The following is a 26,372-nucleotide window of genomic DNA, read 5'->3' as shown; positions in this document are numbered from 1 at the left end:
TAGAACTCTTGTTTATCAAAAACTAGAATGATATTTTAAAACCACAGACTCTATTTTCGTAAGGACTCCGAGCCCACCTTTCCCAGAGTGGGCAATCCCTCTTTTCTCTGCGGATCCACACCTTCTTCCTTAGCTCTTATGCTGTTGCAGGAGGTAGTGGGCTGGCTGGGAATTGTGGTCATTGTTGCCCCACTATGGATGGCCCACAAGTGACCCTGGAAGGTGGTGCCATAGGCATATAATTTGATGGAGGGGTGGGGTGCACTGCCCAAGTAAAAACCCTCACAGCTCTGGCATTTCACTGTCATGAATATAAAGCCTCAGAGACCTCCTTTACCACCTCCCCATCCTGGCCTTTGGGAGGTCAAGGCACCAGCTTATCTTCCGGCTGCTAGAGCACCAGGAGGGCTGGGCTGGAGGTGGGCCTGGATGTGGGGGTGCTCATGAGTAGTAGTGTTACCCAGACCCTGTCTCTGGGCCCTCACCTGGCCCCCACCTCCAGGCACAGTCCAGGTGCTGTCCCTGGTTGTCATGGGGGCATGTGCCTTGGTGATTTGTCTCTGGAACTTGTTCTCCCCCTCCCCCCGCACCCTCTTCCCCCGGGAGTTCTACCGCTATCTTTCATCAGTGTCTTCTCTCCCAGCCGCTGCTCCTCACACAGAGGTCTTCTTGGCTCCATCTGGAGCATTGGGTGTTGTAACTCACACCCATGTTTCTGCTATTTCTTAAACTCGATGGTCAACTCTTGGGGCGGGGGGAGGGGGGGCACTTCTTCATCTCCCGTGACTTGCAAATGCTCCAGGAGAACCTGCTGCCTTTCCTGTCCCTCCTGGCTGCCCTCCATGTCTCCCCACGTGAACCTAGAACAACAGTGATTTCCCAAGGTATTCACGTGCTTTATCTCCTGCTCCATGTCCCACTTTCTCTCCATCCCAGCGCTCTCAGGCATGCCTTTGGCCACGTCCCACACTCTTCAGAAACCTGAGCTGGTTGCTTTTTTCTTCTAAGGCTTAAAAAGCCATCTTTCTGAAATGTGGATGTTTGAGGGAGGTCCCTTGCAGATGTGGAACAATCTGATCACACACACATACATTCACGTATGCTCTCTACACACGCATACGTTACTCCAGATGATTTGCAGGCAGGCAGACCCCACAGTGTGGAGTGCAGTGCTGGGTCGTCTTCCTTGGTCCATGCTGTCACGTGGAGTCTGCATGCATGGCTTTCACTCTGCCCTTGTACCCGTGATGGTGCTGACGGTGTCTGCTTTGTCCCTCCAGGTGCTTCAGGGGGCCCAGCTGATAGCGGTGGCCTCCTCAGACCCCACTGCCACCGGCATGGATGGGTCACCTCTCCAGGGCAGTGACATCCAGGTCCAGTACGTCCAGCTGGCGCCAGTGACTGACCACACTACGGCAGCTCAGGTGGGTCTCTGTGGACAAGTCCTGGGTCTTCTATAGGTATGAACGCAGCTTGGTTATTTCTACTTCTGACGTTCTTCCAGGAGGAAGGTGAGAAGTTAGATCTCAACCCAGGTGCCAGTCTTAAACTGATTCTTGAGCTATTTTGTCTTGTGCAAATATTTGTCTATAAACTCAGAAGCAAAAAATAAATTCTGGTCAATTCTCCTTCGAAAGTGAGGGGTTCCCATTGACCTGAGACCTCACTGCTCCTCTGTGTGGGTGGCACCTGGCCCAGGGCCCAGGGCCCAGTGGTTGGCACTCCTGCTGGCGCAGCCCTCAGCGTTCACCTTTTTCCCAGGGGCAGGTTTTTGGGCCACTTGCCTCTGAGCAGGCCGCTGCTTTAGGGTGGAAATGTAGGATGGCCCGGCTAGCTGTGGTGCCTGCACTTGGTCCTGGGAGCACCATTTGGCCAGGTTTCCAGCTTCCCACACCATACTTCTAGCATAGCAGTCTGACGGCCTTGGCGGGAACTCTGCATTTGTGAGGCCCACCTGTGTTTGCTATGTGCTTGCTTGGCATGTCTGCTTGAGCACCGGCGAGCTTCCACGGAAGCCTCTCGGCATCTGGCTTTGCTGGATCTCCGCTTAAGCTGCCCTTATCCATGCTTCCTGGGAGCACTGGAAACCGGCTTTCATGCTCCGATTGGACACTTTCTGAAATGTCAGATGAGTGAGTCGCTTCTTTAGATATTTGAAGTGTTCTTGGAGCTGCCCCTCGGTGAGTGTGCTCAGTGGAGCAAGCATTGTGGCTTCTCTAGAGCCACCCTGGTTGCAGGGGACCCAGGCCTGCCTCTCACCCCCTAATCTAGTGGGGAGAGCTCGCATAAGCCTGACAGCCTGATCCCCTTTAGGGGACAGTGTGAGTGGTTCTGTGTGGTTGGTTGGTTGTGTTTAGAACAACCAGTTCTAAAGTCAGTGCATATTCCTATTTCTTGAGAGTGACCATAGGATTGGTCCTGAGAGGGCAGTGAGTCGTGGGAACAAGGCCAAGGCTGCTGTGAAGGGCACAGAGAAGCCGGTGGCCTGCATTCTCAGACCTCACAGGCCGTGGGGTTAAATCGCTAACTTTACTGCTGAGATAAGACAAATGCCTTGTGATGTAGGTGTTTGGCCATGGGAAGGCAGGGGCATGTGTCTGGGCAGCCTTGGCCTGGGGAGGCCTCAGAGCTCCCTGCCCACAGGACCCTGTGGATGTTCTGTTCCAGCCTGCTAGGTATTGGCTCCTGCCCCGCCTTCTGCATGGTCTGCTGTCCTCTCTGGGTCTGCTCCTCTCCTTTTTGCTGAGCCTCTTGTGTCGATGCCGTCAGCCTTTGACATTTAGAATTAAAGCCCCGCATTTCCAGGCGGTCCTTCTTCCCTCCTGCACTCTGCTCTGCACTGTGCTAGGCGTCGTGTGCTCTCCATTGCCCTGGGAGGAAAGGAAGTTCTCATTTGGTTTTCTTGCAGCCTCGTGAGGTGGTTGCTGAGGAATGGAACCAAGTAGGTTGCCCATGGTGACCCTGCTGACCAGGTGCCAGCTCAGTGAACTCAGCAGTCCTCTGAGGACTTAAATTCTTATTCTCCTGTCTCACAATGAGGCCCCAGTTGGCCCAGAGTTTGGGAAGGTGTGTCCTAAAGAAGGTGTGCGCCTCACCCCCCACCAGACCCCTCCAGCCGCTCCCACAGCCCAGGCACTTCCCACCCTGAGTGGTGTTGGGCTTCCTCAGAGCAGTGACCATACAGGCCCTTCCATTGTGGAGAGGGATGAGGCATGGCCTGGAGCCGACGAAGGGTGTGTGCGTGTGGGGAGAGGAATTCTCCCCGACCAGTTTTCTGTTGTGATTTAAGAACAAACCTGTCCATGTGTACCCACCTCGTCTCATGCCGGGTGATGGTGTCTGATACCCACGCTGTTGTGAAAGGGTTGTGTGTAAAAGCAGTTCACTCCTGCTGCTGGGCGGCGCAGAGGTTGGCACGGCGTGTGTTCTTCAGGCCTGGGGGGCTCTGTGGTGGTCATCTTCCATGTTGTAGGTTTGTTGCCATTACAGATTTCAGAGTTGAGGAAAACTGTGTCCATTTTAGCACCTTGCCACCTTGGCTTCCTGCATTATTTTTTTGTCTCGATTCACACCTGGCAGGTCTCAAGATCCATTCAATTAGGATAGATAGAAGAGCAGAGAATGAGGTGCATGCATACTGCCCCAGCCTGTAGCTTCTCTCCTGTCTGCAGACACCAGCACTGTCTAATCCACTTTCCCTTGTCCAGAAATGTGTGGGGAAGCCCCCACCTCGTCTGTGTCAGCTGGTCCCTTTTTTGTTGCTCTTGCCCAGCCATTCTGTGGGCTCTTAGACAGCACGGGCAATGCCTGTGCTGAGTCCTTCGTCTGAGACTGGAAGGCTTCTGCTTCAAGGAAACACTGATAAATGCCATTTGTATAGTATTTCAAAATCTCAGCCTTGAATTGCAGTAGGGGTTGTAGCACTAGCCCCCATGCCCAGGGACTTCCGCCTTCCAGTCTCTGTGGCTTTCTTTGTCTCTTTTCAGTTGCCATGCCAGGCCTCTCCAGCTAAATTTCCTGCCAGGGAAGCTGGGACTACCCTTGAGGGTCTAGTCTTTGTGACATTGCCTTTGACAGACAGCTTAGAGGACCCTAAAAATCCCCAAATCTCCATCTGGGAGCCAGTTCTGCATGGTTTAGGTGGATGACTGGTGACTTATTCCAAGATTATATTTTTCCCTTTAATGAATCTTAACATTGTAAATATGCATTAAAAATATCTTAATATCTATAACTCATTGTTTAGAACTTATGTCTTTAAGGGGAGAAAGCTAGCTGCCCCTAAATGCTTTTTTGGAACATTGGAACAGTTTTTATAAGAAAAGGCAAAATGGTAACTGAAATTCTAGGCAAATATATTAGGTTAAGGATGTGTTAACCACTTCAAGAGTATCCCCAGTGATAAGCAGGGGGTGGGAATAGGAAATCAGCACCACAGACTTTAGGGACCTCTGCAGCTGTGTGGGAGGGTCGTTTAGGACCTGAGCAAGCAGGCGGTCCCGCAAGGAGGGGCCACATCCTGGATTCATCAGAGCTGCTGCGAAGCAGCTCAAGTTTTGGGAGTCATCAATCAAAACAGGGGTGCGCTTAGGACCCGGACCTTCCAGCTCTGCTGTGTGTTTGCTCTGTGCATGAAAACCATTGGTATTTTGTGACCAGTGAGTGTCCTGGACTTGAGTTGGTGGGTACTTTTATAGAAAAGCCCTCCTCTCTCCCCTCTTGCAGACGGCCGAGACCCTGCAGCCCACACTGCAGCCCGAAATGCAGCTTGAGCACGGAGCCATCCAGATCCAGTGATGCAGGACTGGCTGCCCGACCATGACAGGACCCAAGGTGGAGCCGTTGCCGCTCTCAGCGCCGGCTCCAGCCAACCACCCAGTTCTACACGCGTCTGGCCCCATGGCTTTGAATGGAGGTGACTGCACGTGTTCTGTTAAAATGCATCTGGAGCCTCATCCACAGGGGAAAGTGTCCCAGTAAATAACAGATGACAACAGCCGCCAACCCTCCAGAAGACCCCTTCGTTTGAGTCCCACTGTTGGTACCTAGAGAAAGAGTGGGAAGCACAGTGTGGATTGCGTTAAGTTCACGCAGAAAATCAAGAACTACAATATTTTTCTCTGTTTAAACAGCTTTTTTAATTTGCTATGGTGTTTATAACAAAAAAGAAAATGGAAAAAAAAAAAGGAGTAGCAGAAGCCTTTTGCTGTGTGCTCTGTTCTGTGAAATGAAATAGGTATTTGCAGAGACAACTAACATTTTGATGGAAATATTGCTTACCTACTTTTCTAGGGGGAAATGCTCTCAGCACTGTAATTAAGCATTTTTAATGAAATAAATGTATTTATGACCACAGCAGCTTTAATGTTATTTCCTTTGAAGAGGTGGTTTGCCGAGGCCAGCCTCCCTCCTGGTGGTTGCTCAGGGATCACCCACGAGCCCTTTCCACTGTGCTGACAGTACTTGTGGGGTTCTTGCAAAGGGAGGGGGGTGGCTTATTCTGTCAGATCAGCTCCCCGATACACAGAACACTGCCCGGCGGAGTGCTCCCTCTCAGACACAGGGTCCCTGAGACAGTGGGAGCCTGCTTCAGTATTGCAGGTAACCCGGCCTGTTGCATGACACAACCATTGCCAGCTCCAGAAAGTTATAGCTCCAGGGCTTCTTAGAGCAAGTCATGTCCGGAGGAGCCTGCCTCATCATCTAAAGTTAAAAAACAAAGGCAGATTTTTAAAAAATATATATTTTATTGATTTTTTTACAGAGAGGAAGGGAGAGGGATAGAGAGTCAGAAACATCAATGAGAGAGAAACAGTGATCAGCTGCCTCCTGAACACCCCCCAGTGGGGATGTGCCCGCAACCAAGGTAAATGCCCTTGACCGGAATCGAACCTGGGACCTGAGTCCGCAAGCTGACGCTCTATCCACTGAGCCAAACCGATCAGGGCCAAAGGCAGATTTTAAATGTCTAAGGAGTTCATTATAATCATGCCTAACATTGTTGATTCACTAAATGTTTAAACCCATTAAAAGTGTACACATAACAAAAAACAACAACATAAAAAACAAAGGCAGAGAAAACAGTTCGAAGCACAGAGGTGGTCTGCACTGCTCGTGATCAGCGTGTGGGGCCTGCTTCTCTCACATGGTTTTGGCAGTTACATTAGTGGGGTTTGTGAAATTCACAACAAAATCGTATTCACTGATTTGGACTATGCTCAATGCTTTTTCTGAGAAACATTCAAAGTTGCCATTCCAAATAGTCATGCCTCTTCCCCCTCCACCCCATGGGGGTTCCTGGGCTGGGTAGTTTACATCAGGGCATGCTGGGGGGTGAAGGTGGGGGTGGGGACAGCATGTCTACATTTCATGCCTCTATGCATCCTCCAGGGATGGGCATGGTGAGATGAGGACTCACAACTTCCATGGATAGTCACCTGAGAGAGGAGATGGACATGAGAAAAAGACCAGTCAAAATGCTGGAAGGAGAAGGCCTAATTTAACACGTATCTGGACTCCCAGGTGGAGGGAATGGACAGAACAGTAGAAATAAAACATTTAAAGGATTCAGGAAGCAGAATAGATTCCAAGTAGAAATAAAAATAAATCTATGCCTGGACACACACAGAACATTAAAGACAAAAATAATTCTGAAAGCAGCAAGAGAGAAAGGTGAGACCACCTACAGTGGAATGAAGGAACCATAGCAAACTTCTCAACAACCACTGGACGTCCGAAGCAGAGGGTAGTACCAATGAGCATTGAGAGAAAAATATTATCTACACAGAATTGGGTCTGTAGTGAAACTGTTCAAGAACGCCGGTGACGATCATCATTTGATCCAGCAGTTCCACTCTAAGGTGTACATGCAGGAAAATTGAAACCGTATGTCCACATGTAAACTTGTATGTGAATATTCATAGCAGCACTATTCACAGTGGCCAGAACCTGGAGAGAATCAGGTGTCCATCAAAGGTGAATGGATAAATAAAATGTGGTCCATCACCACAATGGAATGTTATTCAGCCATAAACAGAAATAAAGCTGACACTACAACATGGATGAACCTCAAAAACATCATTCTGAGTGAAAGAAGCCAGTTATAATAGGCTGCATATTATATGAAATGTTCAGAATAGGCAAATGCATAGACAGAAAGCTGTTCGGTGGTTGCCAGAGGCTGGGGGGAGGGAGAAATGGGGATATAGGGTTTATTTTTGAGGCGATGAAAATGTTTGGGAATTAGTGGTAATGTTGCCACAACTATATAAATTTAATGACTAAAAGTCATTCAGTTGCACACTAAGAAGGGTGAATTTTTGGTATACAAATTATATCTCAAAGCTACTAAGAATTGGAAGACATTTAAAAAACCATTAATTAACAAAAGTGAGGGTGTTACTTGCAGATAATTCCTCAAGAAAGGAAGTAGTAAGGAATTTTCTTCAAGAGGAGGAACGAATTCCAGGAGGAGGTTCTGAGCAAGAAGTGGTGGTGAACAACTAGAACAGTAAACACACAGATATGTCTAAGTGCTCTGTACAAACTCTCTCACAATGAAGTTGTCAAAACAATAAAATATTGGGAAACATTACAATGTAAGTTGAGATGGCCTGGAAAGGAATTAAATTGTTTTAAAGCTCTCTTTTATTGCCCTGGAAAAAAAGGATCAAGATACTGTACAGTCTTAAGACATGAAACTCAATATCTGCGACAAACGTTTAAGAAACAGTATATAAACGGGGTATTTCCACTGTGGGATAAAGGAACTTGACCTACTTGACGTGTAGAGCACACATTCTTCCATGTTTTTTTTCGGAACTTGATCGAAGTTGGCCACAGTCCTGACCGGAGAGAAGGTCAGATAAATCAAAATGGGAATTAGTGGTATGTTGCCACAACTCTCTAAATTATTTTTTAAATTCTTACCTGAGGATATGTTTATTAATTTATTTTATTTTTTTATTTTTTTAAGAGAGAGAAGGAAAGGGGTGGGGAGAGAGACAGAGAGAGAGAAACATTGACTGGTTGCTTCCTATATATCCCCAACTGGGAGTCAAACCCGAAACCTAGGTATGTGCCCTGATCAGGAATCAAACCTACAACCTTTTGGTGTATGGGATGATGTTCCAATCAACTGAGTCACCCGGCCAGGGTGGGAAGGTATTTTCAACTGACAATTAAATATGACAAGTTGACATATCAAAACTTATGGAATCCTTTGGTTGTATTTCCAGAGTGGGACTACTGGTTCATATGGCAGTTCTATTTTGAACATCCAGACTGTTTTCCATTGTGGCCAGACCAATTTATAGTCCCACCAACATTGCTCAAGGGTTTTCTTAACTCCACATCCCCACCAGTCCTTATTAGCTCTTGTATTTTTTATGATAGCAATTCTAGCAGGTGTAAGGTGATACCTCATTATGCTTTTGATTTCTTTGATGAATAGTGACATTGAGCATTTTTTCATATATCTGTTGGCCATGTTTGTCTTTGGGAAAGTGTTTATTCAGTTCTTTTGTTTACTTTTTAGTTGGATTTTTTTTATGTTTTTGGCTATAGAGTTGTATGACTTCCTTATTTATTTTGGATATTAACCCATTGTCAGATGGCTGGCTTATGAATATTTTTTCCCATTCTGTAGGTTCATTTTCACTTAGTTGATTATTTCTTTTGCTTTGCACAATCTTTTTTGATGTAGTCTCTCACTTGGTTGTTTTTGTTGCTTGTGCATTAGGTGTGACATCCAAAAAATTGTTGCCAAGACCAGTGTCAAAGACCTTTTTCTCTTTGTTTTCTTCTAGGAGTTTTATGTTTCACGTCTCACGTTTAAGTCTTTAATGTACTTAAGGTTTGTGAGTGTTGGGTTTTGTTTTTTTTTTAACCTTTTCCCTTGTATTTATTTAAAATTTGTTTTTTATTGTTGACAGTATTATACAGATGTCCCTCATCTCCCTTCTACCCAGCCCCCAACCCATTCCAGGCCTTCAACACACTATTGCCCGTGTCTATGAGCTATGCTTATAAGTTCTTGAGTTAATCTCTTCCTGCCCCTCCCAACACCCTTTCCTCTGAGATCTGTCAGTCTATTCTATGCGTCCTGGACCTATTTTGTTCATCAGTTTATTTTGTTCTTTAGATTCCACATATAAGTGAGATCATGTGATATTTGTCTTTTTCTGGCTGGCTTATTTCACTTAGCATAATGATATCGTGATCCATCCATACTGTTGAAAGGGTAAGAGCTCCTTCATTTTTTTTTTAAATTAAATCTTTATTGTTCAGATTATTACATTTGTTCCTCTTTTTTCCCCCCATAACTCCCCTCCTCCCAGTTCCCACCCCACCCTCCGCCCTCACTCCCCACCCACTGTCCTCATCCATAGGTACACAATTTTTGTCCAGTCTCTTCCCACATCTCCCACACCCCTTTCCCCCCCAAGAATAGTCAGTCCATTCCCTTTCTATGTCCCTGATTCTATTATAATCACCAGTTCATTCTGTTCATCAGATTATTTATTCACTTGATTCTTAGATTCACTTGTTGATAGGTGCGTATTTGTTGTTCATAATTTGTATCTTTACCTTTTTCTTCTTCTTCCTCTTCTTAAAGGATACCTTTCAGCATTTCATATAGTACTGGTTTGGTGGTGATGAACTCCTTTAGCTTTTCCTTATCTGTGAAGCTCTTTATCTGACCTTCAATTCTGAATGATAGCTTTGCTGAATAAAGTAATCTTGGTTGTAGGTTCTTGGTATTCATCACTTTGAATATTTCTTGCCACTCCCTCCTGGCCTGCAAAGTTTCTGTTGAGAAATCAGCTGACAGTCGTATGGGTATTCCCTTGTAGGTAACTGAGTTTCTTTCTCTTGCTGCTTTTAAGATTCTCTCTTTGTCTTTTGCTGTTGGCATTTTAATGATGATATGTCTTGGTGTGGTCCTCTTTGGATTCCTTTTGTTTGGGGTTCTCTGCACTTCCTGGACCTGTAAGTCTATTTCTTTCACCAGGTGGGGGGAAGTTTTCTGTCATTATTTCTTCAAATAGGTTTTCAATATCTTGGTCTCTCTCATCTTCTGGCACCCCTATAATTCGGATGTTGGTACGCTTGAAGCTGTCCCAGAGGCTCCTTACACTATCTTCGTATTTTCAGATTCTTTTTTCATTTTGCTTTTCTGGTTGGGTGTTTTTTGCTTCTTCACATTTCAAATCTTTGACTTGATTCTTACGCTCCTCTGGTCTGCTGTTGGGAGTCTGTATAATATTCTTTATTTCAGTCAGTGTATGCTTAATTTCTAGTTGGTTCTTTATCACAACATCAAGGGTCTCATTAGATTTCTTGAGGATCTCACTATATTTATCGGCAGTCTCACCAGTCTTTTCGAGGGTCTTATTAAATTTATCGGCGGCTTCTAGACAGTTCTTGAGAGACCTTAAAAGTGTGGTTTTGAACTCTATATCCTCCATTTCTGTCATTTGTGTCCTGTTTCTTTGTCTCCTCATTTTTTTTTTTACTTTCTTGGTGCAACCCCTTGTGGTCTTTGTGCGCAGTCTTGTTGTAGTTAAGCCGTGATTGTTGTAGGTAATACTGGGGGGGATTTGACCTCCAGGCCAACTGGCTGTGAGAATCAACTGTGTCTGCAGTGGGAGAACTTCTGTCCTCTAGGGAGGTCCAAATCTAGCCTTTGCATGAGGCTATCCTGCAAATGCCTCTGTGCAGGGCTTGGGCAGGGCGGGTCCCAGGGGATCAACAGGGCGGGCGGAGCGAGCAGTTATGGCTGCTCTCAGTCCAGTCCCCAGAGGCTCTATGTCCCAGCAACTGCTGCAAACCACGGAGAGAAAGCTGCCCTCGAGTTCCGACTGATGCCAGACAGTCCCGCTTCTCCCGTTTGAGTCTGGGTCCCCAGAGACTCACCCGGAACTGGAGCTCAGAGCCTGAGACTCCCTCCCGATTGAAACAGACAACCGCGCCTTCAGCCGCCAGCCCACTCTGCACGCACCTCCGCACCTTTGTATTTTACTTCCGCACTGCGCCTCCTCTGAGTCTTGGTATGCTTTTCTCTTTCCTTCTAGTTGTAGAATTTCCCCTCAGCCAGCCTTCCTGTGGTCCTGGGTGATGTCCGTTCCGTCTTTTAATTGTATTTTTGAAGTGGTTGTGTGAGGCAGCAATCTCCAGTGTTTACCTATGCCACCATCTTGGTTTCTCTCCCGAGCTCCTTCATTTTTACAGCTGCATAGTATTCCATTGTATGAATGTACCACAGCTTTTTTTAATCCACTCATCTACTGATGGGTACTTGGGCTGTTTCCAGATATTAGCTATTATAAATAACACTGCAATGAACATAGGGGTGCATAGATTCTTTCTGATTAGTGTTTCAGGATTGTTAGGATATATTCCCAGAAGTGGGATCACTGGGTCAAACAGCAGTTCCATTTTTAATTTTTTTAGGAAATCCCATACTGTGTTCCACAGGGCTGCACCAGGCTGCATTCCCACCAGCAGTGTACTGGGGTTTCCTTTTCTCTGCATCCTTGCTGGGACTTGTTTGTTGATTTACTGATGGTATCCATTCTGGCAGGTGTGAGGTGACACCTCAGTATAGTTTTAATTTGCATCTCTCTGATGATTAGTGACATTGAGCATTTTTTTCATATGTCTCTTGGCCATTTGTGTGTCCTCTTTGGATAAGTGTTTTGCTTTGTGCAGATGCTTTGCCCAATTTTTAGTTGGTTTGTTTGTCTTCCTTTTGTTGAGTTGTATGAGTTCTTTATGTATTTTGGAAATTACCCCCTTATCAAATGTATCATTGGCAAATATGTCCTCCCATACAGTAGGTTACCTTTTCATTTTGAGGATGGTTTCTTTTGCTGTGCAGAAGCTTTTTAGTTTGATATAGTCCCATTTGTTTATTTTTCCTTTGTTTCTCTTGCCTTGGGAGATGTATTGGTGAAAATTTTGCTATGTGAGGTGTCTGAGATTTTACTGCCTATGTTTCTTCTAGGATTTTTATGGTTTCACGATTTACAATTAAGTCTTTTGTCAATTTTGAGCTTATTGTGTATGGTGTAAGTTGGTAATCTAGTTTCTTTCTTAATTTTCTTTTCTTTTCTTTTTTCCATATACCTGTCCAATTTTCCCAGCACTATTTATTGAAGAGATTATCTTTACTCCATTGTTTGCTCTTGCCTCCTTGGTCAAATATTAATTGACCATAAAGGAGTAAGTTGATTTCTGGGGTCTCTGTTCTGTTCCATTGATCTATATACCTGTTCTTGTGCCAGTACCAGCCTGTTTTGATTACAATGGCTTTGTAGTATAATTTGATATTTGGTATTGTGATCCTTCCAACTTTATTCTTCTTTCTCAAGATTGCTGAGGCTATCTGGCATCTTTTTTGGTTCTATATAAACTTTTGTAATATTTGTTCTAGACCTGTGAAATATGCTGAATGTATGTTAGTAAGGATTGCATTGCATCTATTGATTGCTTTGGGTAGTATGGACATTTTAATGATATTAATTCTTCCAATCTGTGGACACAGTATATGCTTCCACTTGTTTGTTTGTTTGTTTGTTTGTTTGTTTCTTTCTTTCTTTCTTTCTTTCTTTCTTTCTTTCTTTCTTTCTTTCTTTCTTCCTTTTTTCTCTTCCTTCCTTCCTTCCTTCCTTCCTTCCTTCCTTCCTTCCTTCCTTCCTTCCTTCCTTCCTTTCTTTCTCTCTTCCTTCCTTTCTTTCTTTCCTTTCTTTCTTTCTTTCCTGTTCTACACTTTTTTCCAAGTACATGATTTTACCTCCTTGGTTAAGTTTATTCCTGGATCTTGTCGAATGATTTTTCTGCATCTATGGATATGATCATATGATTAAAAAAATGTTTTTCGTTAATCCTCACCTGAGGATATGTGTGTGTGTGTGTGTATGTGTATGTGTGCTTCTCTCTGTGTGTGTGTGTGTGTGTGTGTGTGTGTGTGTGTGTGTGTGTTTATTTATTTATTTATTTTAATCCTTGCCTGAGGATATTTTCTCCATTGATTTTCAAAGTGGAATGGAGGGAGGAAGGGGGAAGAGAGAGAGAGAAAAAGAGAGAGAGAGAGAAAGAGATAAACATTGATGTGAGAGAGACACATCGATTGGTTGCCTTCCACACTTGTCCCTACTGGGGTTGGGAATCAAACCCACAACTGAGACATGTGAAATCGAGTCTGTGACCTCCAGTGCATGGGCTGATGCTCAATCCACTGAGCACACTGGCCAGTGCATGGGGTAGGTCTCTTATAGACATCATATATATGGGTCATGTTTTTTTTTGTTTGTTTGTTTTTACATTTTTTATTTTTATTTATTTATTTATTTTTAATTTCTTTTTTTTATTGCTTAAAGTATTACAAAGGGTATTACATATGTGTCCTTTTTTTTCCCCGCCCTTGATAATCCCCTCGCCTCCCCTACCCCCCAGTGTCTTATGTCCATTGGTTATGCTTATATGCATGCATACAAGTCCTTCGGTTGATCTCTTACCCTCCTCCCTCCTGCCCCCCAACGCTCCCCAGCCTTCCCGCTGCAGTTTGACAATCTGTTTGAGGCAGCTCTGCCTCTGTATCTATTATTGTTCAAAAGTTTATAATGGTCTCTATTATCCATGAATGAGTGAGATCATGTGGTATTTTTCCTTCATTGACTGGCTTATTTCACTTAGCATAATGCTCTCCAGTTCCATCCATGCCGTTGCAAATGGTAAGAGTTCCTTCTTTTTTACAGCAGCATAGTATTCCATCATGTAGATGTACCACAGTTTTCTAATCCATTCATCTACTGATGGGCACTTAGGCTGTTTCCAGATCTTACCTATGGTGAATTGTGCTGCTATGAACATATGGGTGCATATATCCTTTCTGATTGGTGTTTCTGGTTTTTGGGATATATACCTAGAAGTGGGATCACAGGGTCAAATGGGAGTTCCATTTTTAGTTTTTTGAGGAAACTCCATACTGTCTTCCATAGTGGCTGCACCAGTTTGCATTCCCACCAGCAGTGCACGAGTGTTCCTTTTTCTCCACATCCTCTCCAGCACTTGTCGTTTGTTGATTTGTTGATGATAGCCAGTCTGACATGTGTGAGATGGTACCTCATTGTTGTTTTGATTTGCATCTTTCGGATGATTCGCGACTTTGAGCATGTTTTCATATGCCTCTTGGCTTTCTGAATGTCCTCTTTTGAAAGGTGTCTATTTAGGTCCTTTGCCCATTTTTTGATTGGATTGTTTATCTTCCTTTTATTAAGTTGTATGAGTTCCCTATAAATTTTGGAGATTAGGCCCTTATCAGATATGACATTGGCAAATATGTTTTCCTACTCAGTGGGTTTTCTTGTTTTGTTGATGGTTTCTTTTGCTGTACAGAAGCTTTTTATTTTGATATAGTCCCTTTTGTTCATTTTCTCTTTAGTTTCAAGTGCCCTAGGAGCTGTATCAGTGAAGAAATTGCATCGGCATATGTCTGAGATTTTGTTGCCTTTGGATTCTTCTAGAATTTTTATGGTTTCCTGTCGTACATTAAAGTCCTTTATCCATTTTGAGTTTATTTTTGTGTATGGTGTAAGTTGGTGGTCTAGTTTCATTTTCTTGCATATAGCTGTCCAATTTTCCCAACACCATTTATTGAAGAGACTATCTTGACTCCATTGTATGTTCTTGCCTCCTTTGTCAAATATTAATTGAGCATATTGGTTCGGGCCGATTTCTGGGCTCTCTATTCTATTCCATTGATCTATATGTCTGTTCTTGTGCCAGTACCAGGCAGTTTTGAGAACAGTGGCTTTGTAATACAGCTTGATATCTGGTATTGAGATCCCACCTACTTTGTTCTTTCTCAGGATTGCTACAGCTATTCGGGGTCTTTTTTTATTCCAGATGAATTTTTGGAGAGTTCGTTCTAGATCTGTGAAGTATACCGTTGGTATTTTAATGGGAAGTGCGTTGAATTTATAGATTGCTTTGGGTAGTATAGACATTTTAATGATGTTGATTCTACCAATCCATGAACACGGTATGTTCTTCCATCTGTTTATGCCTTCCTCTATCTCTTTTTTCAACATCCTGTAGGTTTCTGAGTAGAGGTCTTTTACCTCTTTAGTTAAGTTTATTCCTAGGTATTTTAATTTTTTTGGTGCAATGGTAAATGGGATTGCTTCTGTAGTTTCACTTTCTGTAAGTTCACTATTGGTGTAAAGAAATGCCATGGATTTCTTAGCATTAATTTTGTATCCTGCTACATTGCCGAATTCATTTATTAAGTCTAATAATTTTTTGATGGAGTCTTTAGGGTTCTGTATGTACAGTATCATGTCATCTGCAAATAAGGACAGTTTTACTTCTTCTTTTCCAATCTGGATGCCTTTTATTTCTTCTTGTCTGATCGCAACGGCTAGTACTTCCAGTACTATGTTGAACAGGAGTGGTGAGAGGGGGCATCCCTGTCTTGTTCCTGTTTTTAGGGGGAATGGTTTTAGTTTTTGCCTATTGAGTATGATGTTGGCTGTGGGTTTGTCATATATGGCTTTTATTATGTTGAGGTATGATCCTTCTACTCCCACCTTGCTGAGAGTTTTTATCAAAAATGGGTGTTGGATTTTGTCAAATGCTTTTTCAGCATCATTTGATATGACCATGTGGTTTTTTTTCTTTCAGTTTGTTTATGTGATGTATCCCGTTTATTGGTTTGCGGATATTGTACCATCCTTGCATCCCTGGGATAAATCCTACTTGGTCATGGTGTATGATCTTTCTGATGTACTGCTGGATCCGATTTGCTAAGATTTTGTTGAGGATTTTAGCATCTATGTTCATGAGGGATACTGGCCTGTAATTCTCTTTCATTGTGTTGTCTTTACCTGGTTTTGGTATTAGGGTGATGTTGGCTTCATAGAATGAGCTTGGAAGTGTTCCTTCCTCTTGAATTTTTTGTAGTAGTCTGAGGAGGATAGGTTTTAGTTCTTCCTTGAATGTTTGGTAAAACTCCCCTGTGAAGCCAGCTGGCCCCGGGCTTTTATTTGCTGGAAGCTTTTTGATGACTGCTTCAATTTCTTCCATAGTTATTGGCCTATTGAGATTTTTGGATTCTTCCTGATTGAGTTTTGGAAGGTCGTATTTTTCTAGGAATATGCCCATTTTCTCCAGGTTTTCCAGTTTGTTGGAATAGAGTTGTTCATAGTATTTAAAAAAAATCCTTTGTATTTCTGTGGGGTCTGTTGTTATTTCTCCTCTTTCATTTCTGATTTTGTTTATTTGGGTCTTCTCTCTTTGCTTCTTGGTGAGCCTGGCTAGAGGTTCATCAATCTTGTTTATCCTTTCAAAGAACCAGCTCTTGGTTTTGTTGATCTTTTGTATTTTTTTTTTTTTGTCTCTATGTCGTTTATCTCCACTCTGATCTTTATTATTTCCTTCCTTGTGCTTACACTGGGCTTTTCTTGTTGCTCTCTTTCTAACTCTTTGAGTTGTAGGGTTAGGTAATTTATTACCATTGTTTCTTGTTTTTTTGCAGTAGGCTTGTAGAGCTATGAAGTTCCCTCTCAAGACTGCTTTCATTGTGTCCCATAGGTTTTGAATTGTTGTGTTTTCACTGTCATTTGTTGCCATGATGTTTTTTATTTCTTCTTTGATCTTTCTGGTAACCCAGTTATTGTTTAATAGCATGCTATTTAGCCTCCAGGTGTTTGATTTTTTTTTGGATTGTTTTTATTGTAGTTGATTTCCAGTTTTATGCCATTGTGATCTGAGAAGGTCACAATGGGTACAGTATTCTTGGATTTCAGACCCTTGATTTGCATGACTTCGTATATTTCATTCCATTCCCTTTTGCCTGATGTGTTTCTGTTGAGAAATCAGTTACTAGTCTGATGGGGGATCCTTTGTAGGTAACTTTCTGTCTCTCTCTGGCCGCTTTTAAGATTCTTACTTTGTCGTTGGAGTTTGCCAATTTAATTATAATGTGCCTTGGCGTCGGTCTTTTAGGGTTCATTTTCTTTGGGACTCTGTGAGCTTCTTGGATTTGTGTGAGTTTATTCTTCCCTATGTCAGGGAAGTTTTCTGTCATTATTTCGTTAAACAGGTTTTCTATTCCTTCCTCAATTTCCTCTCCTTCTGGTACCCCTATTATGTGGATGTTGTTTCATTTCATGTTGTCCCAAAGTTCTCTTAGGCTCTCCTCCTGCTTTTTAATTTTTTTTTCTAGAAGCTGCTCTGCTTGGGTATTTTTTCCTACCTTGTCTTCTAGCTCACTGATGCAGTCCTCTGCTTCTTCTAGTCTACTGTTGATGCTTTCTATTGAGTTCTTTATAGCAGTGATGTCATTTTTCATTTCTTCTTGGTTCTTCTTCATTTCCTCTTGGTTCTTACACATATTGTTGAATTTGTCTTCCATTCTTTTCATCCACCTTATGACCATTTCTCTGAATTCTTTCTCTGACAGGTTGCTTACCTCCATTTTGTTTACTTCCTTTTCTGCTGATGCCTGTTTTTCTTTCATATGCAGGCTGTGTCTTTGTCTCCCCATGATCTCTCTTCTCCGGGTGTCTGGTTATGTAGTTCTCTCTCTCTCCTTATCCCAGGCAAAATTTGCCCTTTCCATGAGGGGGTGCAGAGCTCCTCCAAATCCGCGTGCCCGCTCCTCTTGGGGTCTGATGCTCCTGGGTTTGCAGCTGTTTGCTGGGTGCTGTTGTTGTAGATTCCTGGGCCCTTCAGACTTCCAACAACATCCACTCTCCCCTTCAAGATGGCATGGTCTTCGCATCAGAGCTGGTAGCTCCGGGAAGGATCCCAGCATCAGTGGAAGCTGTCCGGTCAGGGGAGCCCTGTCTGGCAATCCCCCGCAGTCCCCTGGAGTATAGCTGTCCCTCAACTCACAAACAAACACTCCCCATGTGACCACACACTCTCCCTTCATTCTCTCACTCACGCACTATCTTGCAGTCTGCCTTCCCAATGGCAGCCATCTTCCAGTCTTGATATATTGTTTATCTCCATTTCATTTAGTTATTTTTTCTGAAGATTCCTCCTTTTCTTTCATTTGGGGGTGGTTTTTTGTTTGTTTTTTTTTGTCTCCCTATTTTAGTTGTCTTTTTGTGTTTGTTTCTATGTATTAGATAGAATTGCTATGACTCCCAGTCTTCATGTGGTGGCCTTTTATTGTAAATGTACTGTGGGACCCAGTGGTGCAATCTCCTTAAACTACTGAGCTGGATGTTCTACGAGTGTCCCATTTGTGGGTTATTTGTGCTCTTCTGTTATAATTGGGTCTTGATTGTTGTTGCCCCATTTGTGGGTGGGATCTCCTCTCAGGCTGGCTGGCTGTGAGGCTCAACCCCAACCAGGTCATGCAAACTATGCTACAGGTACTCTGGCTGGTGCAGACATGTGTTTGGGGGAAGTTTGTCCCTGCACTGTTGTCCTTTCCCAAGATTTTCCTGCTATCTGGCTAAACCAGAATGATACAGATTGCCGCATGAACTGGAATTCTGACAACCTAAGAGCTCAATATCCCAGGTCACAAATGATTAAGAGGACTGTTCAGGCAATAGCTCTTCTATGGTTTCTTTTCTGATGGCTGCACCTAAGCCATGAAAGCTCAGAGGCAACTTGCAGACTCTTCTAGGTGCCGCGTAGCTGGTTTAGCTTTCTAAAGCAGGGCCACAGTGTTCCCTAAATATATTTTATATTCATGAGGTAGTCTTGGAAATCCTTGCTCCGGACATAGTCCTCCACCTTCCTCACCAGCGTGCCCACCATGGCCGTGTTGGACCCATGCCATCCAAGGTGCACTTGGTGTCCTCACCACCACTCCTCAGAGCCTTACAACACCTGACTGAGTCAGCGTTTTGTGAGTGGTTTTATGATAGGGGTCCAATTTCATTCTTTTGCATGTGAATATCCAGTTTTTTCATTACCATATATTGAAGAAACTGTCTTTTCCCCATAGTATATTCTTGGTTCCCTTGTGAAATATTAGTTTATATATGTTTATTTCTGGGCTCTTGGTTTTGTTTCATTGTTCTATGAGTCTATTTTTATGCCAGTACCATACTGTTTTGATTACTATAACTTTGTAGTATAGTTTGCTACCAGGAATTGTGATATCTCCAGCCTTGTTTTCTTTTTAAAAATTGCTTTGGCTATTTTGGGTCTATTGTGGTTCCATTGAGAATTTTAGGATTTTGTTTCTATTTCCATCATTATAATTTTGATAGGGATTGCAGTGAATCTGTAGATGGCTTTAGTTAGTATGGACATTTTAAACAATATTTGTTTCATAGACATGGCATATCTTTCCATTTATTTCTCTTTAATTTTTTTTCATAAATGTCTTAAAATTTTCAGTGTAGAAATCTTTCACCTCCTTGAAAGATTTGGTTAAATTTATTCCTAAGAATTTTATTATTTTCATGCGATTATAAATGAAATTGTTTTATTTAGTTCTTTTTCAGATAGTTTGTTCTTAGTGTATAGAAATGCAACGGATTTTTGGATGTTGGTTTTGTATCCTGCAAATGTACTGAATTTGTTTATGTTACAGTTTTTTGGGGGGGATCTTTAGGATTTTCTCTATAGATCATATCATATATAAACAGACAGTTTAACTTCTTCCTTTCTGATTTGGATGCCTTTTCTTTTTCTTGCTTGATTGCTCTGACAAGGGCGTCAAGTATCATGTTGAATAGAAGTGACAAGAGTGGGCACTCTTGTCTTATTCCTGATCTTAGAGGAATTGCTTTCAACTTTTCACTGTTGAATATGATGTCAGCTTTGAGTTTGTCATATATGCTTTTATTATATTGAAGTATGTTCCTTCTACATTGTATTTGTTGAGAATTTTTATCATGAAGGATATTGTATTTTGTCAAATGCTTCTGCATCTATTGAGATGATCATATGATATTTTTCATTCTATTAATATGGTATGTCACATTTATTGATTTGCATATGTTGAATCATCTTTGCATCCTAGGGACAAATCCCACTTGATCATGGTGTATCATCATATTAACCCTTTGAGTGTCAACCAATATCCTAGGAACTATGCTAAAATTGCCAAGGCATTTTTGCTGATTTTACAGCAGTTTAGGGGAAAAAATTATGAATTGCAAGTAAATGAAGTTACATATTCAAAAACTTAAGGAAACCTTTACTACATTGACATATTTAGCAATATCATCATCACTAATAAAAGCAGACTTAGAACTGGACGCCATTTCGAAGCTTTGATAGCGCTCCCGGCACTTTTGGCGAAAGACAGGAGGAGCACGATCGCGCTCCCCAGCACTCTAGGGGTTAATGTGCTGTCGAATTTGGTTTGCTTGTATTTTATTGAGAATTTTTTCATCTTTTTTCATCAGGAATATCGACTTGTAATTTTCTTTTTTTCTTATTGTTGAAAGTATTACATAGGTCCTCCTTTTGCCCCCATTAACCTCTTCTAGCCCTTTCCCATCCCTTCCTCCCCCCAGGCCCTCACCACACCATTGTCTGTGTCCACGGGTTATACATATGTGCATATAAGTGACTTGTAGTTTTCTTGTAGTGTCCTCATCTGGCTTTGGTATCAGAGTAATGCTGGCTTTGTAAAATGAGTTTGGGAGTATTTCCCCCTCTTTAATTTGTTGGAAGAGTTTGAGAAGGATTGGCCTTAACTGTTCTTTAAATGTTTGGTAGAATTCACCAGTGAAGCCCTCTGGTCTTGGGCTTCTCTGTGTTGGGAGGTTTCTGATTAATGTTTATCCTCCTTACTCATTAATGGTACCTTCAAATTTTCTAGTTCTTCTTTTTAAAAAAAGGTTTTTATTGATTTCTGAGAGAGGAAGGGAGAGGGAGAGAGAGAAATAGAAAAATCAGTGGTGAGAGAGAATCATTGATTGGCTGCCTTCTGCACTCCTCCTATTGGGGATTGAGCCTGCAACCTGGGCACGTGCCCTGACCAGGAATTGAACTGTGACCTCCTGGTTCATGGGTTGATGCTCAACTACTGAGCCACATTGGCTGGGCTATTTCTTCTTGATTCAGTCTTGTTTCTAGGAATTTTCCAACCATTTCTTCTAGTTTAGTTTGTTGGTGTATGATTATTCATAGTCATCCCTTATGATCCTTTGTATTTCTATTGAATCAGTTGTAATGTTTTCTCTCATTTATGATTATATGTATTTGTGTCTTCTATCTCTTTTTCTTAGTCTAGCTAAAGGTTTGCCAGTTGTGTCTTTCTTTTCAGAAACTAGCACTATGAGCAATATATACACTGAGTGGCCAGATTATTATGACCACCCCATCAGTACAATGAAGTGAATTAGTTATGCAAATAACAATAATAATAAAATCTTGAGAGTATTGGCTTAGGAAGTTTTCAATATTCAGTATTTTTGGAAGTGTCAATGAAGTACTGATGGGCTGGTCATAATAATCTGGCCACTCAGTGTACATTTACACTTGTTATATCCTCTTGCTGAATTAACCCCCTTATCCTATATAATAAAAGCCTAATACGCTAAGTGTCTGGTTGTCCAGTCGGCCGTTCAACCAATCAAAGCATAATATGCTAATGATATGCTAAGGCCGCTCAACCGCTCGCTATGACATGCACTGACCACCAGGGGGCAGATGCTCCAACTGGGAGGTTAGCCTGCTGCTGGGGTCCAGCCGATAAGGACTGAGTGATATGGGCCAGACACACCCTGCAGCCCTCCTGCAGTCCCTCCCCGGCTGGCCATCCTCCCGCATCCCTCCCTGGCTCTAATCATGCACTGCTGGGGACCCTTGGCCTGGCCTGCGTCCTCTCGCATTCTGGGACCCCTTGGGGGATGTCGGAGAGCTGGTTTCGGCCCAATCCCACTCAATGCAGGAGCTGTCCCCTGGTGGTCAGTGCCCTCCCACAGGGGGAGTGCTGCTTAGCCAGAAGCTGGGCTCATGGTTGGTGAGCGCAGCGGCAGTGGTGGGAGCTTCTCCTGCCTCTGTGGCAGCACTAAGGATGTCCGACTGCCAACTTAGACCCGCTCCCCATAGGGAGCAGTCCTAAGCCATCAGTCAGACATCCCCGAGGGCTCCTGGACTGTGAGAGGGTGCAGGCCAGGCTGAGAGAAACTCCCCTCACCCCCCAGTGCAAGAATTTCATGCACCGGACCTCTAGCCTATAATAATAAAAGCGTAATATGCTAATTAAACCGGACATCCTTCCGGACAACCTTCCTGATGAAGCCTGGGCTGTGAGGGAAGCCTGAGTCCTGGGTGCCAGAGGAAAGTTGGTGCCGGCAGCCAGGATAAAGAAGGCCTACTCTTGCATGAATTTTGTGCATTGGGCCTCTAGACATTATATAATGACCTTTGTCTCTTGTTACAGTTTTTGACTTAAAGTCCATGCCACCCCTGCTGCCTTTTCTTTTCCATTTTCATTCCATATATTTTCCATCCTTTCCTTTTGAGCCTATGTATCCTTAAAGCTGAAATGAGTCACTTTGTAGACAGCATACAATTAAGGTGTGGTTTTTTTAAATCCATTCAGCCACTTGATGCCTTTTTTCATTGGAGATTTTACTTGTTTACATTTAAAGTAGTTATTGATAGGTAATGACTTAATAATGCCATATTGTTTTTGGCTATTTCATTGTTTATTTTTCTTCCTCTTTCACTATCTTCTTTTGTGAGTTGATGATTTTCTGTAGTGGTATGTTTTGATTCCCTTCTTTTGACCTTTTGTGTATCTTCTGTAGGTTTTTGCTTTGTGGTTACCATGAGACTTACATAAAACACCTTATAAATATAACAGTCTTTTCAAAGCTGATAACCACTTTGATCTCATACAAAAACCTTACTACACTTTTATTTCCTTGCTCTCAATTTTTTTGTTTTCAATGTTGCTGTTTATATCATCTTATATTCTGTATCCATTAACAAATTATTGTAACTGTACTTATTTTTAATAATTTTGTCTTTTAATTTTTACACCAGAGTTAAGTGATTAACACACCATTATATTAGAGTATTCTGAATTTGACTATATACTTACCTTTACCAGTGTAAAATTTTTATTTTTGTCTGTTTTTATGTTACTATTTAGTGTCCTTTTATTTCAGCTTGAAGAACTGCTTTAGCATTTTTATAAGACAGGTCTAGTGGTGATGAACTCCCTCTGTTTTTATTTGTTTAGGAAAGCCTTTATCTCTCTTCCATGTCTGAAGGACAACTTTGCCAGGTATTCTTCTAGCAGCTTCTTCCTTTCAGCATTTTGAATAATACATCACCCGACTTTCTCCTGGCCTCCATAGTTTCTGCTGAGAAATGTACTTATAGCCTTCTGGGGCTCCCCTGTCTGTGAGAATTTTTTCCCTCTTGTTCCTTTTAAAACTCTATCTTTGATTTTAAATAGTTTTATTATAATGTGTCCTGCTGAAAATCATTTTGGGTTGAAATTTGGCAGAGTGGGCAAAATCAATGAGCTTTATGAACTTGGATATCTAAAACTCTCCCCAGATATGAGAAATTCTCAGCCACTATTTTTTTAAAATAAGCTCTCTACCCCTTTCTCCCTCCTCCTCCTGGTGCTTCCATAATATCTAGTATTTTTTCTTTTAATGATATCCCGTAATTCATTTAGGCTTCCTTTATTCCTTTTCTTCTTGCTCCTCTTTCTGGATGATTCAAATGGCCTGTCTTCTAGTTCACTAATTCTTCTGCTTATCCAGTCTGTTATTGAAGCGCTCTCTCTCAGATTCTTCATTTCAGACATCTTATTTAACTCTAGGATTTCTGCAAGTTGTGTTTTTTATAAAAACATGTTTATTTTGTTTCTTTATTGAACTTGTCATTTTGTTCATTTTCCTAATTTTGTTTAATTAGCTATCTGTGTGTGTATTTAGTTCACTGAATTCCTTTAAAAGGTTATTCTGAATTCTTTTCAGATACTTCATAGATCTGTATTTCTTAGAGTCAGTCATTGGAGTTTTTATTAGCTTCCTTTTGTGGTATCAGTTTTCTTTGATTATTCATGATTCTTCAAATGTTGCACATTTGAAGAAGTAGGCACCTCTTCCAGTCTTCACAGACTGACTGTGGCAGGGAAAGTCCTACACCACTTTGCCCATCCAGGAACCTGAGTGGAGTTCTTGGGTAGGCCACCCTGGTGCCTGGGTAAGCAGGTGAGCAGGTCTGGGGCTTGGGTCCACAGGGTTGGGCCTGGAATCTAGGCTCACTGGGACAAACCTGGCACCTATGAGCTCATCCTGGAGTCCATGGTGAAGTTGGATACTCCCTTTTGTGGAGGGTGTCTCTCTGTGCTGGGCTGCCTGGGCCTGGGGGGAGGGGTGACAACATGAAACTGTCTTTTTTATCCTCTTCAATGTGACTTTTCTTATCTGGGCTTAACCCAGGAGCTGTAATCTCTCACATGGAATCTTTAGCTCTTCTGAAGGCATTTCCATGCATGGATAGCTGTTCAAATTAATGTTTCTGGGAGCAGATGAGCACCAGAAACTCCTATTCTGCCATTTTGCTGAGGTCACTCTTCATAGTGTCTATCTTCAGGTAATCTTAACCTATAATTTAAAATCTTGTCACAAGAAAAACTCCAGGCTCAGATGACTTCACTGAAGTTAAATGTTTGAAATGTTTAAGAAAGAACAGCAATCTGTTATAAACTCTTCCACAGAACAACAACAAAAAAAGAGGTTCATGTCCCATCTTGTTTTATGAAGCAATATAACCTTGAAATCTAAACCTGAGAAGTATGTTACAAAAAAAAGAGAGAGAAAGAAAGTTATAGGACAGTGTTTCTCTTGAAAATCCCAGACAATCATTCTAAGCAAGGTATGAGCAAGCGGATTCAGTGATATTGAGTGATAATATGTCATGGACAAGTTGGGTTGGCTTCAGGAATTTAAGTTTTGTGTAATATTTTTAAAAAGTAACAAATGTGTTCATCTCATCAACAAAGAAATAAACTACATGATCATCTCAATAAAAGCAGAAAAGTCATTTGTACAACTCCACACCCATTCATGATTAATAGAGCTGTTAGTAAACCAGGAATGGAAAGGAACTTCCCTAATCTGATCAAATCAGAAATCTGTGACAAACATCCCACAAAACTGTGAAATAGCAAAAGCTTGTCCCTGAGGTGGGACTAAGCCAAGGATGGTTGCCCAACGCCACTTCTGCTGGGCACTGCACCGCAGAACCTAGCCATAAAAGATTTAAAGGTATAAGACTTGAAAAGCCAGAAATGAAACTGATTTTTTTTTTTTGCAGATGATGTGATTATTTATAAAGAAAAGCCAAAGAAATCCAAAAGCAAAATATTAAAAGCAATGAGTGACTTTCGCAAGATTGCTGGACTCATGCTCAACATTGGCCAATCAGTTGTATTTCTAAATATCAGAAACAATAATCACGTATAAATTTTATTTATGATAACCTTCCAGACACTTCCACATAGAAATAATCTAACAAAAGATAGCTGAGACAGAAAGCTGTGAAATATTATTGAAGAAAAGTGAAGAAAACCTAAGAAATGTAAGTGTAGGGCATGTTTGTGGATTGCAAGCCTTAATATTGTAAAAAAGTCAATTCTTCCCTAAATGGTGGATTCAGTGCTATTCCAACCGAAATTCAAGCACCGATTTTTCTAGAAATTGACATACTTATTCTGTAATGTATTTGAAAAATGCAAAAGGCCAAGAATAGTGAAGATGGTGTTGAAGACTTTGGACGACTTTGGAGGACTGCCGTGCTCCTAGAAAGCAAAGCAGTGTTAGTGTGAGAATCATTCTGTCCAGAGGGCAATGGGCAGGATACGGAGCCTGAAAACAGACCCCCTCATGCAGCTTTCTGGTGGGCGATGCAGGAGACACTGCAGCTCAGAGAGGAAAGGCACTGTTGCTAATAAGTGGTTCCAGGTCAACTAGATATTCGTAAGGAAACAATTATGAATCCCCATCTCATAAGTTACACAAAATCAGTTACAGAGAAACTGTGAAAGGAAACAAATTTTTTAGGAGAAACTAAGATTTCTTCATGGCCTTGGAGTTAGCAAAGGTGTTTTAAACTGAATGCAGAAGGACTGACGATAGACCTGGCCAGTTTTGCTCAGTGGCTGGAGTATCGGCCCACAGACTGAAGGGTTGCAGGTTCGATTCCTAGTCCCAGTCTTGGCATGAGCAGGAGGCAACCAATTGATGTATCTCTCTCACGTAGGTGTTTCTCTCTCTTTTCCCCTCCCCCCTCCCTTCCACTCTCTCTTAAAAAATCAATGGAAAAAATATCCTCACTCCTCAGATGAGGATTTAAAAAAAAAAAGTACTGACTATAAAGGAAAAGACTGGCAAATTGGCGTTCATTCTGAT

General features: G+C 42.2%; 1 protein-coding gene across 13 annotated transcripts in view; it reads left to right on the top strand.

Annotated features, from left to right (window-relative positions):
• The window catches only part of BANP (BTG3 associated nuclear protein), a 153,201-nt gene that overhangs the window by 119,985 nt on the left and 6,844 nt on the right, over positions 1-26,372 (top strand). For 12 of the 13 annotated variants that reach the window (XM_059667110.1, XM_059667109.1, XM_059667107.1 and 9 more), the window contains 2 exons: positions 1,281-1,424; positions 4,726-5,355. In XM_059667110.1, coding sequence (XP_059523093.1) covers positions 1,281-1,424; positions 4,726-4,797 — 216 coding nt within the window. In that variant the 3' untranslated portion in view covers positions 4,798-5,355. Of the gene's footprint in view, positions 1-1,280; positions 1,425-4,725; positions 5,356-26,372 lie in introns of those variants that run through there. The other variant, XM_059667108.1, reaches the window with a different exon arrangement.

This window comes from Myotis daubentonii, chromosome 15, assembly GCF_963259705.1.
Source record: "Myotis daubentonii chromosome 15, mMyoDau2.1, whole genome shotgun sequence".
NCBI lineage: Eukaryota > Metazoa > Chordata > Mammalia > Chiroptera > Vespertilionidae > Myotis > Myotis daubentonii.
Note: the sequence above shows the minus strand (reverse complement) of the source record. Positions and strands in the feature narration are given on the sequence as shown.